At 44.5% G+C, this 17153-nt stretch overlaps 1 protein-coding gene across 1 annotated transcript in view; it reads left to right on the top strand.

Moving 5' to 3' along the window:
* LRMDA (leucine rich melanocyte differentiation associated) overlaps positions 1–17153 on the top strand; it is a 775121-nt gene that overhangs the window by 238994 nt on the left and 518974 nt on the right. The window contains exon 2 of the mRNA XM_007467480.1: positions 9229–9355. Coding sequence (XP_007467542.1) covers positions 9229–9355 — 127 coding nt within the window. The remainder of the gene's footprint in view (positions 1–9228; positions 9356–17153) is intronic.

Genomic DNA, 17153 nt, shown 5'->3' with positions numbered 1-17153 from the left:
TTTTTTTGCGGTATGTGGGCCTCTCACTGTTGTGGCCTCTCCCGTTGCGGAGCCCAGGCTCCGGACGCGCAGGCCCGGCGGCCGTGCCTCACGGGCCCAGCCGCTCCGCGGCATGTGGGATCTTCCCGGACCGGGGCACGAACCCACGTCCCCTGCATCGGCAGGTGGACTCTCAGCCACTGTGCCACCAGGGAAGCCCGAATCTCATCTTCTGTATGCAGAAATTCCCTGTGAACATCCTTTATGATTCCCAGTCTCTGATCAAATTCATATAATGACTCATAAGGTAGCTCAGTCCTTTGGCAAAAACAGCTCTCTATTTTTAGAAGTTTGTAAAAAATTGATTCAAGACCTCTCCTCCCAAATTACATCATTTTCTCAAATCACAAAATTTGTTTTTGATTCTGCCTTCTGGCATGCCATAGACTCACTACTTTGAAACAACTAAGTCTCCTCTCTTCCTGGTTAGGTAATCTTGACGGTCTCAGTCACCGTTCCTCACACCCTTCCAAACCAGCTGGTTGTTCTGGTCACGCAGTGTTTCCGAATGCTGATGCTCCTTGGAGTCTGGCACCGAGAATTGAAACAAAGCTCCCAGTAGAGTTACTGAGGGGCCAGTAGGGTGGATTAGGATCAGATTAGCTTCTGTGGTGGCAGCTCCACTCTGGAGATTCATGCTAACTAAGCCCCCTTTATACACACTCCTCTTTAGCTAAGCCTCCTCCATCTTCTGTTTGGAAAATTGTTTTGTTTTATTTAAAAGTAATATTTACTGGAGTTTCTCCTGATGATAAAATACTTACTCATGATAGAAAATCTAATAACTAGTGAAAACGGTAAAAGAGAAGGAAAAAATCCTATAAACTCATTACTTAAGGGTTAGTGGTGTATATCTGGGATCTGTCTGTCTATCCATCCATCCATCCATGCATCTACAGCTAGATATGTGGATATGTATGTATGCATCAATGTGTATTTGTGTGTACAGAATTGCCATTAAAGTCCCAATGTACAAGATTGTGTATTAACAGCAATTTGTAAACCAGGAACAACTAACAAAGACTAATGACTCCTGGGACTTCCCTGGTAGCGAAGTGGTTAAGAATCCGCCTCCAATGCAGGGGACACGGGTTCGATCCCTGGTCCAAGAAGATCCCACATGCCGTGGAGCAACTAAGCCCTTGCACCAAAACTACTGAAGCCTGCACACCTAGAGTGCGTGTTCCTCGACAAGAGAAGCCACCACAATGAGAAGCCTGCGCACCACAACGAAGAGCAGCCCCCGCTCGCCACAGCTAGAGAAAGCCCGTGCACAGCAACAAAGACCCAACACAGCCAAAAACAAATAAATAAAATAAATTTATTTAAAAAAAGACTAATGACTCTTAACCATCAACATGGAAGACATAGTACAGATGAAAATTTCTGTAGAGAGTGGAGGCGAGCACATGGATGCCTTTTAATTTCCATGCGTGAGATCTTTGTGTATTACCTGTATTATAACTTAATTTAGGTGCTTAAATAGATAATGTGACAGTTTTACTGGATCCATAGATATCTGCCTTTAATATCATTTTAAATTGCTGCATGGGGGCTTCCCTGGTGGCGCAATGGTTAAGAATCTGCCTGCCAATGCAGGGGACACGGGTTCGAGCCTTGGTCCAGGAAAATCCCACATGCCACGGAGCACCTAAGCCTGTGCGCCACAACTACTGAGGCTGCGCTCTAGAGACCGCAAGCTACAACTGCCCGCGTACCGAAACCACTGAAGCCCATGTACCTAGAGCCCACGCCCCACAAGAAGAGAAGCCACCTCAATGAGAAACCCACACACCACAACGAAGAGTAGAGCCCCTGCTCGCTGCAACTAGAGAAAGCCCACGCACAACAACGAAGACCCAACACAGCCAAAAATCAATCAGTCAATCAATTAATTAACTAATTAAGAAAAATAAGTTGCTGCATGGTGTTTCATCATACAGATATTTTGAGCTTTATTTAATAATTCCTCTATCATTGGGCATTTAGGCTTGTTTACAATGTTGTTATAAATAATGCTGTAGCGAACATATTTAAACCATATAGACTTCTTTGATATTTGCTGAATAAATTCTTGGAATTACTGGAGGAATAGGTGATAATTTTTAAGGCTTCAGTATAAATTGACATCCAGAAAGGTTATAACAGTTTCACTCTCCCATTAGTGTTACCTTGAACTTTTGACAAGACTATGTTAAGAGTTAAGAAAACAGTGCATTTGCTAGTAAGGTGAAAATATCTTATCTAATTTGAATATTTTGGATACCCAATGAAGCTGAAATTTCCCCCCACATTTTCATTATTGACCACTTGCATTCCTTGTGTATTTTCTCTCCATGTCTTTTGATCATTTTTATCCTAGGGCTTTCAGCTTTTCCTTAATGATTTTCAAACACTCTTCATATTAAGGATGTTAAACCTTACTCTATCAGAGAGATTGTAAACGTTTTCGCCAATTTTCATTTGCCTTTTAATGTTTTGATTAAATGGGTATTTTGGGGTAGTCTTTACATTAGACGTTGAAAAATGTCATCTTGTTGGGCTGAAACAATGGCTTGATTCTAGCAGGATCATTTTGGTTCCTACTGCATCCTTTTAAATATCTTTCTAGGTGCTGGCCTCCATAAATGTGATAAACCTGTCCTTAACCAAGTCATTTGCATTGGCAAAACATCAGGACCAAAGTCCCCAGAACCTTCCCCCAGAGCAAGCTGAGCCATTAATTAGTGTTCTTCAGGTATATTTTCAAACCGGTTATGACTCCAGCTAAAGTGGTCATTTTCTAGTACACTTTTTTCTTTTCTGCCACAAGGATATCATTAGAATTAGTAGAATTCTTTTCAAAGACATTGTGAAATGGGGATACAATATACATCTTTATTCCTAGTCAGCCGTCCGCATTTAATAGCTGGCCTCACGGAACTTGACCTTAATGCACAGAAACTGCCTGTTTGAGAAGCTATGCTATATTAAATTGTATTGAATTAGTAAAACAAATAACAATATATGGATAGTCTATAAAATATTTATAAGCCTTGACAGTGAAGTTAGAAAGCAGATATAGAGACCATGGGGTACTGCCTTTTTACAGTTGGGTCATAATTTAGTTCTGAGCTTTCTGGCAGCAAAAGTGAAAAGGGTTACATGATCACATACATGATTTATATTGTCCTATAATATAGGAAAGAAACTAATGGCTCCGCAGAGCTACAGTCTGACTAGAATTCCATGTAGGTAAATTTATGAACTTATCAATCTAAAGTTTATAGAATTTTACCTTCCTTTTCAAATAACTGGAAATGCAGGCACTCATTTCTGGGCTCCTGGCTCCTTGCTCATTCTCCATAATTCTTGAGGGATCATATTTAAGAGTTTCTTTTTTTGTTTTACTGTTATTAGGTATGGTGCATGATGGCTTTGGACTTGATCCCACATAGAGTTAACAGACACCTAGCTGATTACCTTAGATTTTTGACTGGTCTTGGGTTCAGATGTCTTATACCATTTTTGAATTTTATTCTCTGAAGATCAGGGATCATCCATCCTGACAGGGGGCTCAATAGGGCTTTGAAAGTGACTTTGACAAATTCCATGTGATATACTGTCACATGGCGTCACTATACACTGTCTTACATAGCCTAGAGCCTTTTCCACAGTCTCCTAATTTTTAAAGACACATTCATCCTCTATTGATATACTCACCATATAGACAGTTGATTTATATTATTATTTGTACATATACCCCTGGTTATGTGACCTGAATGACAGAAAAATATGTAGAAAATACATAGTGCCAACTGTACATATAACACTATGTACAGTGACATACTGTAGTATATACTATTTATAGTAATATACTATATAATGTACTATCTATAGTTATATATATCCATTTAAATAGGATATAAAAAATGTTTTATGGCAGAAAGAAAGGATTCCGCTCATGGGTTAGATGAACAGCCTTTCTAAAAATGCCTGTGCCACCGGGCCATTTTCTGGGACGGGAGCAATCACATCACAATTTTCCTGTTCTCATAGTTCTTCCTTTATTCCTCGCGTCTAGCTCTGTGCTGTCTGTCCTGTCCTTGTAGCTTTGGTCATGGCCTCTGTTGTAAATCTGTGCATAGACATTCACCAAGAACCTGCTGTGTGCCAGACACTGTACTTGGCATGGTGGGGAGGAGTAAAGTGTACAGGTTGCTATTTCTGCTCTCAAGTGCGATGTTTAAATTATTTAACAGTTGCACTGACCAGTCAGAAAGATCTTGGCTGAAGCAGGGTCCTTGAAGGCCCTGTGTGATGAGGGTGAGAGGGGCATTAACCACTTAGTTGCTGAACTGTGGAAAGGTCTGGGAGCTCTGGGGAGTGGCCAGGGTAACAGGGTGGGGCACCCAGGGTATTCAGAGCTGCAATTTTTTTACCAATTGGTAAGGAATTACTGAAATAGTTTAGTAACCAATACTGGTATACAGGTGCAGACTTGCCGAATGTCACTTCTGCCTATTCTCAGTCACTTGGCCTTGGGGTAAAGAGAGGGAGGCACTCTGGCCTCTGAAAGAATGCAGGTGGAGGGATTGCCCTGCTAGCCCTTGGCTGGTCACCCTGAGGCCTGCTCTTTGTCCTGCCCTTGCCATGCTATTGGCAGCATTTTTCTCAGCAACTGACAGGCTCCTGGCTGATCAGTAGTCAGTTGGCTGAAAGGCCTTGAGTACTTACTGTGCATTTGACAACTTTCTAGGTATTTGGGAGGTTGCACTGAGATCCCTTTTTGTTGGGAGCTGGGCAGACAGGAGTCATGCAGAAAGACCGTTACAGAGCAGGCAGTGGCTGGCCTGAGCAGGTCTGCAGAAGTAGCCAGTGTGGCAGACATCAGATATATGTCTGATTAGGTCCTCTAGGATTTCCATGGCCTCTCCATTGTCTCAGTTAAAAATATGTATATGCATATTTAGGTAGATATCACAGAGGGAGTAGATAAAGACCTTAGTAGAAATCTTCTTTTCTTAATTGTTTCTGGATTTGAGGCAACTCTGGTTCCACAAAGGGATACTTTTCTTTTTCAGGGCCTGTGGTTAACTGTCTCCGCGTTCCCTGCCCATCTCACGTCAGGCTGGGAGCTGAGGACAGAGAGGTCTAGTTCTGACCATAGCCTGTACCCCAGGAAAGAGATGGGCAGTTCTTGAACCGGAAATTCTGGATGTGTCTTCTGATGGTTTTCCTGGCTGGTTTTTTGCTGGGGAAGGGGGAGCTACATTTGAATACCTCTCTGCCCAAACCTCCCAGCCCTGCTCTGGTCCGGGCCCTTCTCCTTCCCTGTTCTGACAACTTTTGGGGAAAGGATGGAGGCCACTGAGTGTGCGCCCACCCAGGAGCAGAAGGGATTGGGGTTCCAGGAGGCCCTGCTGCCCTGCCTGAGGTCCCTCCCTCTGTGAGGCTCACAGCACTGGCCTGACTTGCAGAGGGCGAGGGGCCTGTTTAGCGCCACTGTTTTTGTAAGCTAATGAAGGCAGAGTGGGAGCCACGGGCAATGATGCTGGGATATTAACTCTGACAGGAAGCTTGATCATAATTATCTTAACGAGGATAGGGTTAATTACAGTGGAAACTTAAAAGTTCTCTCTGTTTGAATCCGCTGGAGCTGAATGCATTGTGATATTTTGTGATTTTGATGTGACTTTGGAAAACGCACTGGGACTCTCCCAGCAGCCGCAGTGGCTCCTAGGGGAGCCCAGCCGGAGCCCTGCGAACGAGGTAACCAAGATGGTACCTGTGGGTGACATAATGGGCAGCTTTCCCGCTGGTGGAGCGGAGGCCGGCAGCCTGCAGTGCACTTTGGAGGTGCTGATTAGGTTTCCAGAGCAAACCACCTGGCACAGATCGGACTGCACACCGGGTCTCCCTGCCTGCCCTTGACATCTCCTTGCTGGGCCGGGAAGACCTCTCTCCAGCTGGCTGTGCCTTGCCCTCCCTGTCCAGACCCTGTCCGTGGCACTCAGGCCTGCCTGGCCTTCCCAGCCCACCCTTCAGGCGTTTGTAGCGACAGCCAGCCAAGCTGGTGGGTGACCGTGGAGTGACACTCACCTCCTCCACCAGGGCTCTTGGGTCTGGCGTGCATTTTGCTGTCCACACACAAGGTTATAGGGGAGAAATTCCAATCCTGCCATCTTTTTCTTGTAGCTACCATAGCTGTCCCTTGAACAGCATAGATATGTGTGGACCCTTACAGCCTTTTTTGCCTTGTCATTTAATAGCACACATCTCTTTGCAGGCATCTTGTATATAGGGGTATGAGCTCAAAGATTGACCCACATAATTTCTTACCCCGTCTCCTTCCAGGAAAGCAGCAACAACAACAATAGCAATAACACAAAAATAAACTTATTTTAAAAGTAAAAACTAAAAGCACCTTCCAAGCATCTGTTCACTGCCTTCCACATGCCAGCCAAGCTCCCGAAATCCTGTCCCCTCCAGTTTTATCGTTCATTACGCTCTCTGCCTCCTGTCCCTCCAGTCCCTCAGCTCTGAATTTAGCTGATTAAATCACCAAGTGCACACCCCAGTGATGACATGAAGACAGGGATTTATTAATTAGCAACCCCCCACCCCCCGTAACCTGCCTTTTAACTGAGCAGCTAACAATATGACATGGCAAAAAGGATCTCGAGCCAGACAGGTGACAGGGGATTTGAGCCTGAGCTTCCCAAGCGCTCTCTGAAGTCTCCCTCCTGTTTTGAGCTCTGCCCCAGAGCCCACCCTGGAGGGAAAGGCATCTCTGGGGGCGCTCCTTCTAGTGTTCCCGGCTTTGTCCTCACCATGTGGTGTCATTTTGTCTTATGCCTCCCCTGAAGCACTCTTGGAAGGGAGCTTTCTTCTGCCTGCCAGTTGCCAACCCTTTGCTGACTCTCATGATAAAAGTATCATATTTGGATAACATAACTCCGGGACAACGTGTATTTGGATGCCACCTTTGACCAGAGCCCAGCTGATGTTCGTGCACAAAGGACTGATTAGCCATCCATTAGGTGCCCTGATGGGGAGGTGGCCACGACTCCCCTTGACGTAAACGGGGGCAATAGTCCTGACACTTTGGGATCAGCACTCAGTAACCCCCAAGGAGGAAGGGGCTTCAAGAAAGCTTGAAGTTTCCGTGCAGAAGCCACACTTACTACACACCTTTGCACATCTCCTCCTCTGCCCACCCCCTGCATCCTGAACCACCCCCCACACCCCTGACCAAAGGTCAGGGCTTCCAGAAAAATCAATGAGGAAGGAGGAGAAAGAAACCAGTATTTGCTAATAGGTTGTTAGTCCTCTCCCACGTATTCCCTGTAAGATCCTGTGAGCTGGGTCAGCACAGAAGAGGGGAACTCAAGGGGGTTGTTGAGATGCCCAGATTCAGGCTGCAAGTAAATGATGGCACAGAAGTAAAACCCCAGGCCTTCCTGACTGTACGTGTATAAATTTTGTTTTGCTTTCCTGAAACCTGAGGAAGGAGAGAGAGGAGGAGGAGGAAATGGAACTTGGTGACCCTGTTGACCCTTGACCCCAAGTGTATGCGGTATTGCCCCCCTGCTACGGCTCAAGTAGTGTCAGTTACGGGATTAGACGTGGTCTGGGTGCTGGGCCGTGGCTGGGACCACCTGGAGGTTTGGGGCAGGAGTGGGGCTGCTGGTGGAGCTCTGGGCCCAGTGGAGTCTGGGGGTTGAATTGCTTCTTCACCAGACATCTTTCACCTCCTCTTGGTATATTGGAGTCCTATTGACACAGATCCCACAAGGGAGAGATGGATGTATTCAGGAAGGTCTGGTGCTCAAGTTCACACTCACGCCACACATACAGGCACTGAACAGTCACATCACATGTACCGGCATTGCACACGCAAGCAGGAGCGTCTGTGATGGAAGGGCCATCAGTAAATGCATAAATAGCTTAGGCAACATCTCCCCGATTCGTTGCATTTTATAGAACAGCCAGGCAACCCCGTGTGAGTCCACCCTCTGGTCAACGTCGTAGCTCAGCTGTCAGCCTGTGCAAGCTCAGCACAGCTCTTGGGTCTGGCAGGTGAACGAGCTGGGAGCATGTGGCCGTGTGAGTCCCTCCACCGGGCAGCTTTCTGTAATTACCATCTGCGTGCACCGGGCAGGCACATGCGCACAGCTGCCCCTCGCTGCCTGCACCCCTAGCAGCCCTGTGCCCCTAACCTTAAGAGTTAACTTTCAGCTACGTCTATTAACAGGGCTGTTTTCTCCCGATACTTTTTTTCTCTCTGAGCCGGGTACTTAATTCTTTCCGATGCCTGTTTCTTTACTGCCCCGACATCTCCATTGCTGCATTCGGCACTTTTTTCAAAGAAATGAAGTGAGAAATCCACTTTCCATAAATTAAAACAGTAAACGGCAAGTCAGGAGCCTTGAGGCAGAAATTCCCGCAACCCCTTCCTTACCTCACTTTCCCCCCCAAACAAAAACAAAAACGAAAACAAAAAGAAATCATGAAAGAAAAAGAAACAGCCACTCAGACTGGAGTGATTCCGTGCTTCCGCAGATATCTTGCCTTTTGAGGCAGCCACAGGGACACTGGGCAGAAGCAAATTAAGTGATTAGTAAGGAAAAAAAGCAGAGGGGAGAAAAAGTCAAAGGCGGTGAAGGCAGAGAAAGGAAGCCTTCCTTGCCTTTTCCTAGGACTGTGTAGAGGAGAACCGCTAAGAAATGATACTTGAAGTTTTATATTTATTATTGTAAGAGGGGTATGATATTTCTGGGCAGGAATGATGGATGACAACTTAAATTTGTGTCCAGGGAATGAAGGTGAACTGTGACAGAGTTATTTATCTTGGGAATGGAGGTTAGGGTCAGCTGAGGCTGGGTGCCTGAAGGCACAAGACATTGACAAATTTATCCTGCAGGCCGTATCTGAAGCCCTTTGTTTTGGATCCTGGCTACTCACTAAGTGACCCTCATCCTTCATGTTGGCAATGCGTGAAGGATGCGGTGAGTGCCAGCGGCCCCTTCTCCCCCGCCGCCCCCGCCCCGGCTCCCGCTACTAATTCTTGTCATTCACTTTGCTGACAGGCACCAAGCCCAAACTATTCCCAGTCCTGAAAGGGAAGGTTAAAATATTTATTTCGGCTCATAATGGCCTCCCTGATTTAGTGCAGGATCATTTTTCCTGTTGCCTTTGTCATTGCAGGTCACTGGAAGGACTGAGCGCATTCGGGAGCCTGGAGGAACTCATCTTGGACAACAATCTGCTCGGGGATGACCTCGTGTTGCCAGGGTTACCCAGGCTCCACACCTTAACCCTCAACAAGAACCAAATATCCTTGGCTCTGCCGCCACCCACACTCCCTGCCCGACCTCACAGTGGTCCCCTCCCACAGGCCACCCCGCCCCCCGCCCCTGACAAATACCTGCGAAATGTCAAATGAGTTTTATGTGTCAGCTAAAGCGTCGTGTCTCCTGGCACTAGGGACACTTTGGAGTAATTTATTACAGGTCATTCATAAATGAAATGCACCATTATATCTTCCTGTTGCTCCATTTTAGTGTAGAGATCTAAGTTATGGCTGTAAAGAAATCTTTTTAATAGATAAAAATAGAGAAAGAAAATAATGTCACTGCTGCCAAGAAGGCAAAGCCGGGTTCTGTTTGCTTAGGCTTGTGTGGGAGGGCGACCTCTGGTGGGAAGCAGGGGGTAGTACCTCCAAGCAACCTTGGCCTTCAGGGAGGTTTCTGGAAGGCTTTGGCTCAGGCTTGGGGAATGCTTTTGGCCAAAGAGAAGGGGGAAGGGGCTCAGGTGGAGGATAAGTGGGAAGCCCTGGCCCAGCTCTGCCCTCTGGGGTGTTTATGGTACTAGGATGATGAGAGGGGCCGAGGAGAGCCATTCTGTTGTGTGCTTTCTCCTTAAGTGGGCGAGGATCTAGCAGCCTGGGATGAGACTCAAAGGGACTAGTTGCTCTGGATTCTGTAGTGAGGCTAAGAAAGGAATCACAACCTTTATTCAGTGTAAGCCACACAGCTCCTCCAGGTTAGAGTTGTGGACCTCCATGCCTGCATAGTGCCAGCTTGCTTAGGCAAGGAGTTTTGTCAGTTTTGTTAACTCCTGTATCTTCACACCTAGAATAATGTCTGGCGCAGGCATGAGGTTCAGTGAATGATTATGGGATGAAGAAATCATTATCATCAGCTGTTCTTTTTTTTTTTTTTTCTTTTTTGTGGTACGCGGGCCTCTCACCGTTGTGGCCTCTCCCGTTGCGGAGCACAGGCTCCGGACGCGCAGGCTCAGCGGCCATGGCTCACGGGCCCAGCCGCTCTGCGGCATGTGGGATCTTCCCGGACCGGGGCATGAACCCGTGTCCCCTGCATCGGCAGGCGGACTCTCAACCACTGCGCCACCAGGGAAGCCCATCATCAGCTCTTCTTTATTGAGCACTCCTGTGGATCCGACACTATGCTAGGTAACTTTAAGTGTATTATTTTTCATTCTTTCCAAACCCTTTGAGAAGGGTGTGGTTTGTCCATTTACCTAGATGAGGAAAGAAGTGAAATATAGGCCCACAGCCAGACATTTAACAAGATGCTAGGCCCCGGATTCAGTCTCAACTGTGGCCAGATCCAGAGTTCTTTCCATTTTACTGTGTTACTTCAGACTTGAAGTCCAGTCACCTTGTTTTATTGGTGGAGCGTTTGAGACCTGGTGTGGTTTAATCACTTGTTCACGTGGTAAGTTAGAAATAGAAATGGGATGGGGGCATTTTCCCATAGAGTATGAAATAAAGCCAGATAAATATGTTAAGATTAACGTATATGTTTATGTCAGCTTTAAGACTGATTTGCACAATTATTTTTAGCCACTGTTTATATGGTAAGTCATAAGTTAATATTTTCCTTATTCAGTAAAATATGCTGTTTGTGTCCATTAATAATAGGCACTTTCTTAGAAGAAGGAGGAGGCCTACAAGTAAATATCGGTCTTTATCATAATGAAATGTTGATGGATTTTTTTTTTCTTCTCCTATCCTTTGGTCAACCAAGTTTCCTAGTTGTTTGAAAAATTATTACAGTCAGTGTGTCTTATGGGTTCCTTAGCTTCTGGGATGATCAGCTGGATGATATTCTCAAATCAGTTAAGAATAAAAGGATAATTAGACTAGAGTTTGGATGATATGGTTCCTCCTATGGACCCCAATGCTCATATCCTGTGTCCCACATCACTGTCGAGTATTGCAGTTGTTGGACTTGGGTTCACGTGTCAGCTTAATCATGTTTAGCTGTGTGGCCACGGTCAAGTAATCTTCTCAGAGCCTGTTTTGCATTGTTGTGTGTGTGTGATGTTACAGCTTTCACCTGCCTATCAGAATAACTCATAAAGAGGAATATGTGAAAAACTTTTTTGCATGTTGGAATCACAGTACAATGATGACATAAGCAAAGCAGGTTTCTGCATAGTTATAAAACCAGCTGCCTCTGCCCCGGGATATTGTCAAGAAGGCAATATAAAAAATGGTACCGTGAGAAGGGCTTCCCTAACAGCCCACAGATGAAGTCACAAGAACTGTACAGCAAATGCTGTACAAATGCTAATCCCAAACTCAATTCCTCTTCTCACTCAGCACACTTCCTGGCCGCTTCTCTGTAGTATTAATTGGTACGTACTAAGAAACGCAAGCTCCTTTTAGCACCAGCCTGAGCAAAACAATTAAAAGAAGGGCATACCAGCTGTGAGAGAATGTCATTTCATGCAATCCCAGTCTGCAGATGAATCATTGGGTGATTTTTCTTTTTCTTGATCAGCCACTGATTTATGTAATAACCAGTTATTGGAAAGTATTTGTTGGATACCAGTGTATCTGAAATACGTACGTTATAGTATTGCTTTCTTCTATTACCACTGACAATTGAAGAGATACTAAGTATTGATGCCTGGCAGATTACCTGGTTAGTCTAATTAGGTTAGATTCTACTAATATTCATGCTTCATGTGAACTTACTAAGCATTACTGTCTCACATTTTAGAGGATTCATTTTCATAACCTGGCATAGAGTATACTGAAAATGCACAGGGATCCACTTTAGAATTAATTAATTAACTTTTTCAATTTATTTAAACTAAAAACAATGGCAACAAAAGAGCAGTTTACCATTTCTCCTACTCCCATCACCCCCTCCCTCTTCTGGCAACCACCAGTCTGTTCTCTCTATCTATGAGTTTGGTCTTGATGTCATTATTGTTGTTTTAGATTCCACATATAAGAGAGATCATACAGTGTTTGTCTTTCTCTGTCTGACTTATTTCACTTAGCATCATGCTCTTGAGGTCTATCCATGTTGTCACAAATGGCAAGATTTCATTGTTTTTTATGGCTGAATGATATTTTATTGAGTGTGTGTGTATCACAGTTTCTTTATCCATTCATCCTCAATAGACACTTCGGTTGTTTCCATATCTTGGCTATTGTAAATAATGCTGCAGTGAGCATGGGGATACATACATCTTTTCAAGTTAGTGTTTTTGTTTTCTTTGGATAAATACCAAGGAGTGGGATCCTGGATCATATGGTAGTCTTAATTTTTTGAGGAACTGTCATACTGTTTTCTATAGTGGCTGCACCAATTTACATTCCCACCAACTGTGCACAAGGGTTCCCTTTTCTTCACATCCTCACCAACACTCATTCTTGTCTTTTTCATAGTAGCCATTCTAACAGGTGTGAGGTGAAATCTCATGGTGGTTCTGATGATTAACAGTGTTGAGCATCTTTTCATGTACCTGTTGGCCATCTGTATGTCTTCTTTGGAAAAATGTCTATTCAGATCTTCTGTCTATTTTGTAATTGGATTGGTTTTCTTTTTGCTTTTGCTATTGAGTTGTATGGGTTCTTTGTATATTTTAGATATTAGCCCCTTATGAAATATTATTTACAATTATTTTCTCCCATTCAGTGGGTTACCGTTTTGTTTTGTTGGTGGATTCCTTTGCTGTGCAGAATGTTTCTCATTTTTAAAGGAATAAGGTGGACTGAATAACGGTTTTGTTTTCAGTGTTGCTATCACCAGATATTAACAGGCTTCTTGTTTTTCCTTGGTTCAGTCCTTGTCTCCAATCTGTAGCAGTAATGCTCAGGGAGCAATGATGGTGGTGTGAAAGGGACTGCAGCGGAAGGCAATGTGTAGCTGTAGAGCTGGCCAGTTATATCACTACACTGTTGTAAGTACTTTATTGCCAGTAGATACAAAAGTTAACTAGTTAGCTTTTTCATGATGAAGCATGACTTCTTTCTCCCTTGATCTACCAGTGTGATGGTGAAGATTGGTTTACTTTGCCTATGCACTTGACCAAGAAGTTGTAGGATGAAAGGCAGGTAAAAGCAGCAGTAACACTACATGCCATTCTCTTATCCTGTACTCCTGACGTGACCTTTTCAGCCAACTGACTCTCCTCCCTACTTATGGAAATACTCCAGGCTCTACAACAGCTATGAGGTTCCATATTGCTATTGTTACTCCATGAAATGCCTTAGACTAGGGCTTTGTCAGTTAGCATTGCTGCGTAATAATCCACCCCCAAAATTAGTGGCTTAAAATAACAAATATTTTTGGTTTACAATTCTGTGCATCAGCTATTTGGGCAGGGCTCAGCTGGATGGTTCTTCTGCTAGTCTTTCTTGGGTCACTCATGCAATCACAGTTATTTGGAGGCTCGGCTGGATGATCTGAGATGGCCTTGCTTATATATCTGGAGGTTGGTACTGGTTGTTGGCTGGACTGCCTGTCTCCAACAGGCTAGCACAAGCCTTTCCATGTGGGAGGGATGCTCCAAGAGCAAAGCTTGATGTACAAGTACTTTTAAAGCCCTGTTTGCATCATGGATGTTGCTGTCCCATGGCCAAAGCAAGTCACGTGCCAAGTGTAGAACAAATATGAGAGGGATTCCAGAGCCCAAACCAAGCATCTGGCAAATTTCTTCTCGGTTCACTTTCCCAGCTGCACACTTCCTCCTTGATCTCCCAGCCCTTTGTTCCCCTTCTGTTCAGCCCTCAGCTTTGGGGTCCTGTTCTGGTAGACCTAAGAGCTTGGTTGTCCCAGTCTACCTCTTCATCTCATATTTATAGCTGATCTCTCTCTCCTTCCTTTGGCTTGTCTGGACTAGTCCCGTGGTCACTGGCCATGGAGTGGACTTCCTCTCCTCAACACTCATATTCTCACACTCTCTCCTTCTTGCTCACCCATGAGTATGGACAGTCTCAGCCGTATAGTGTCTGAATACTCAACCCTAAATAAGGGAACAACAGAAATGTCAGGAAAATATAGATAGTTAACCTTTGCACAATCAAGTTATTCTCTCCCACTTGCCTTTTGGGGGTGGGTAGGGGAAAGGTGATAAGCTGACTTCATTTTAAATCACACTTCATTTCTTTATTTTCTGTTTCTCTTTGCTTAAGCACATGTATGAAGAGACAGTATGAATTATAGTGCCAACAGGAAGAAAGAATAGTGCTATATGTTACACGGCTGGGCTGTGGTAAGGAGACCAGTGCATGGAGTTAGAAGGCCAGACTTGAGTTCCCATAGCAACTTACCATGTTGTCTTGGGTAAGGGTCTGTACCTGTAAACTGGGTATTACACATTTGGAAGCATTGTTGAGAGATTGTAATGGCATTTTATGTAGATATATGAAATCACTTAAACACCCCAAAACTTTACAAGTTCTTTGAACACTTAACTGTTAGCCAAAGCCTCGATGCCTTAAATGAATAAGCCCAAATTGAAAGCAGCTGAGGTATGGAGCACAGCTGGATGACAGAACCTTATGATAGCCCGCAAAAGCATATGACCCCTCATTTTTCAGTGTTTTAAATTCTCCTTTTTGTCTTAGGAAATGATGAGAAGTATCATAGGGCCTAGGTTTGAATATAGACTTGGCCATTTAGAGACTGTGTGACCTTTGACCATAGTTTTCTTTTTTGTTTTTAGAAGTATCTTTTTCAAAAATTAATTAATTAATTTTTGGCTGCGTTGGGTCTTTGTTGCTGTGCGCAGGCTTTCTCTAGTTGCAGTGAGCGGGGGCTACTCTTCGTTGCGGTGTGCAGGCTTCTCACTGCAGTGGCTTCTGTTGTGGCGGAGCATAGGCTCTAGGCATGCGGGCTTTGGTAGTTGTGGCACGTGGGCTCAGTAGTTGTGGCTCTTGGGCTCTACAGCGCAGGCTCAGTAGTTGTGGCGCATGGGCTTGGTTGCTCTGCAGCATGTGGGATCTTCCCGGACCAGGGCTCGAACCCGTGTCCCCTGCGTTGGCAGGCGGATTCGTAACCACTGCACCACCAGGGAAGTCCTGACCATAGTTTTCTTGATTGTTATCTGGATGTAATAATATTTCTGACACGTGTGGGGGTGAATCAACTATGCCGTGTAGACTGTTTAGCATTTGAAAATCTTCTATCAGGATAAGCTCTGGTTGAAATACCCGCAGTTGGTCACAGGTGCTGTCCTTTGACCTGGAGCTGAGCACAGAGAGAGGTACGCACCCATTCTCACCCGGGAAGCAGCTTCAGACCTGTGCAACTGGACGTGACACCATGAGATTCCCCTCCTCCCTCGGGCTCCAAACTTTCAAGGCAAGATGTGGCTTTGATCTTGGGCCCTCTGCAGAAAATCTCCGTTGGCAAGCCTTGCCATGACAGCTGGGCTCTGAAGTGGCAACTTTCTGTAGACAACGCTGAAAAAAATCTAAACGGCAAGTACTCTGGAGAAGACTTGATGAGGGTAACCAGGTGTGTGCTGAGAACGCAGCTGGAGAGAGTTGAAACTGTGCCAGATAGCTTCACATTTTAAAAAGGAGAAAAAATGAAACCACCCTTCGGAGAATCCCTACAAGTGGCTCCACTGAGGTAGTCTTGGTTAACCAGGGACACCAAGTTCCCTCCACTGATTGCCTCTGGTTAATTTTCTCTGCGACTTGACAGAAAGGAATGTGACAAGTTCTGTCTCTGAGCTCGCAATCATGCAAGACAGGGCTGTGCTTGTCCTTACTGACCCAGGAGACGAAGAAACCAATTAAAACTTCTCGCGTGTCATCCTCCAGTGGTGGTATCAACATAATGATGATGTTCTGGTCCAGAGCGTCCGCGGAGTAGGTGCTAGTGATTTCTCACAGTGTGGATTTGGGGGGACCACCTGGCCCAGCCCAAATGATCATTCAGCGGGTAGTTGGGAGGCTTAGGAAGAAGGACTCGCTTCTGCCTCACATAATATCCTAAAGGAGGCAGGCTCTGAGGCTCCAAGGAATCCAGCCCTTCTTGGATTCATTGGCATAGGGTGGCTGAAGCTTCTTGAAGCCTGCAGACCCTTTGCCCAAGAAATTCCCATGATCAAGACATTTGAATGAGTCTGCCTCTCCATGGCCTCATGTTAAGGGGTGGACCCAGATTTTGTGGAGTATGAAGCTTGCATAATTTGAGGAGGCCCTCTTAAAGGCAAAGACTATAATTACTAATGCAAAATTAGGTATGAAGATGAATGTTTATTTGGAATAAAAAATACATCAAAGCAAATTAAAAATTTTTTAGGTTGACAGATACTGCACATTAAAATATTTAGAAAACAATCTCCTTGATACTAAACGTATCTGTATAAGAACTTTTTTCTATTTCCTTTCTGCAAATTCCCTTATAAGTTCATTATGTAATTAAATTTTGTAGTGTTTTCTATAGAGTAGATAATTCCATCTAATTGAAAATTGATTTTTATTTTTAATATTTAGGGATGTTTCTTTCAGTTTCACCAATCATTATTGGTAACTTCACCACTGAATTATTGGTAAAAGTTTTAGAATTACTAAATTTTGGGAAAACTCTTACACATTTCTCTCGTCTATGAGCTAAAAGATTTCTAGACATTTCAAGTTAGTTGTGTTTGAGTACGTGTGTGTATACATACTCAGCAACTTAATATTACATATTCTCTGAATTGATGTTCATTAACTGTTTTATCATCGTTTTTGCGTTGGTCCCCACATGTGTGTGTCAGCATGGTAGGTGGTAGAAATATTACTGCAAGCCATTCCTACTGGTGCTGTTGTTGTAACAGACACAGAAATGACTACAAACCACAGAAACAGA

This window comes from Lipotes vexillifer, unplaced genomic scaffold, assembly GCF_000442215.2.
Source record: "Lipotes vexillifer unplaced genomic scaffold, Lipotes_vexillifer_v1.1 scaffold865, whole genome shotgun sequence".
NCBI lineage: Eukaryota > Metazoa > Chordata > Mammalia > Artiodactyla > Lipotidae > Lipotes > Lipotes vexillifer.
The sequence above is the reverse complement of the archived record's forward strand: the minus strand, read 5'-3'. Positions and strand labels throughout refer to the sequence as shown.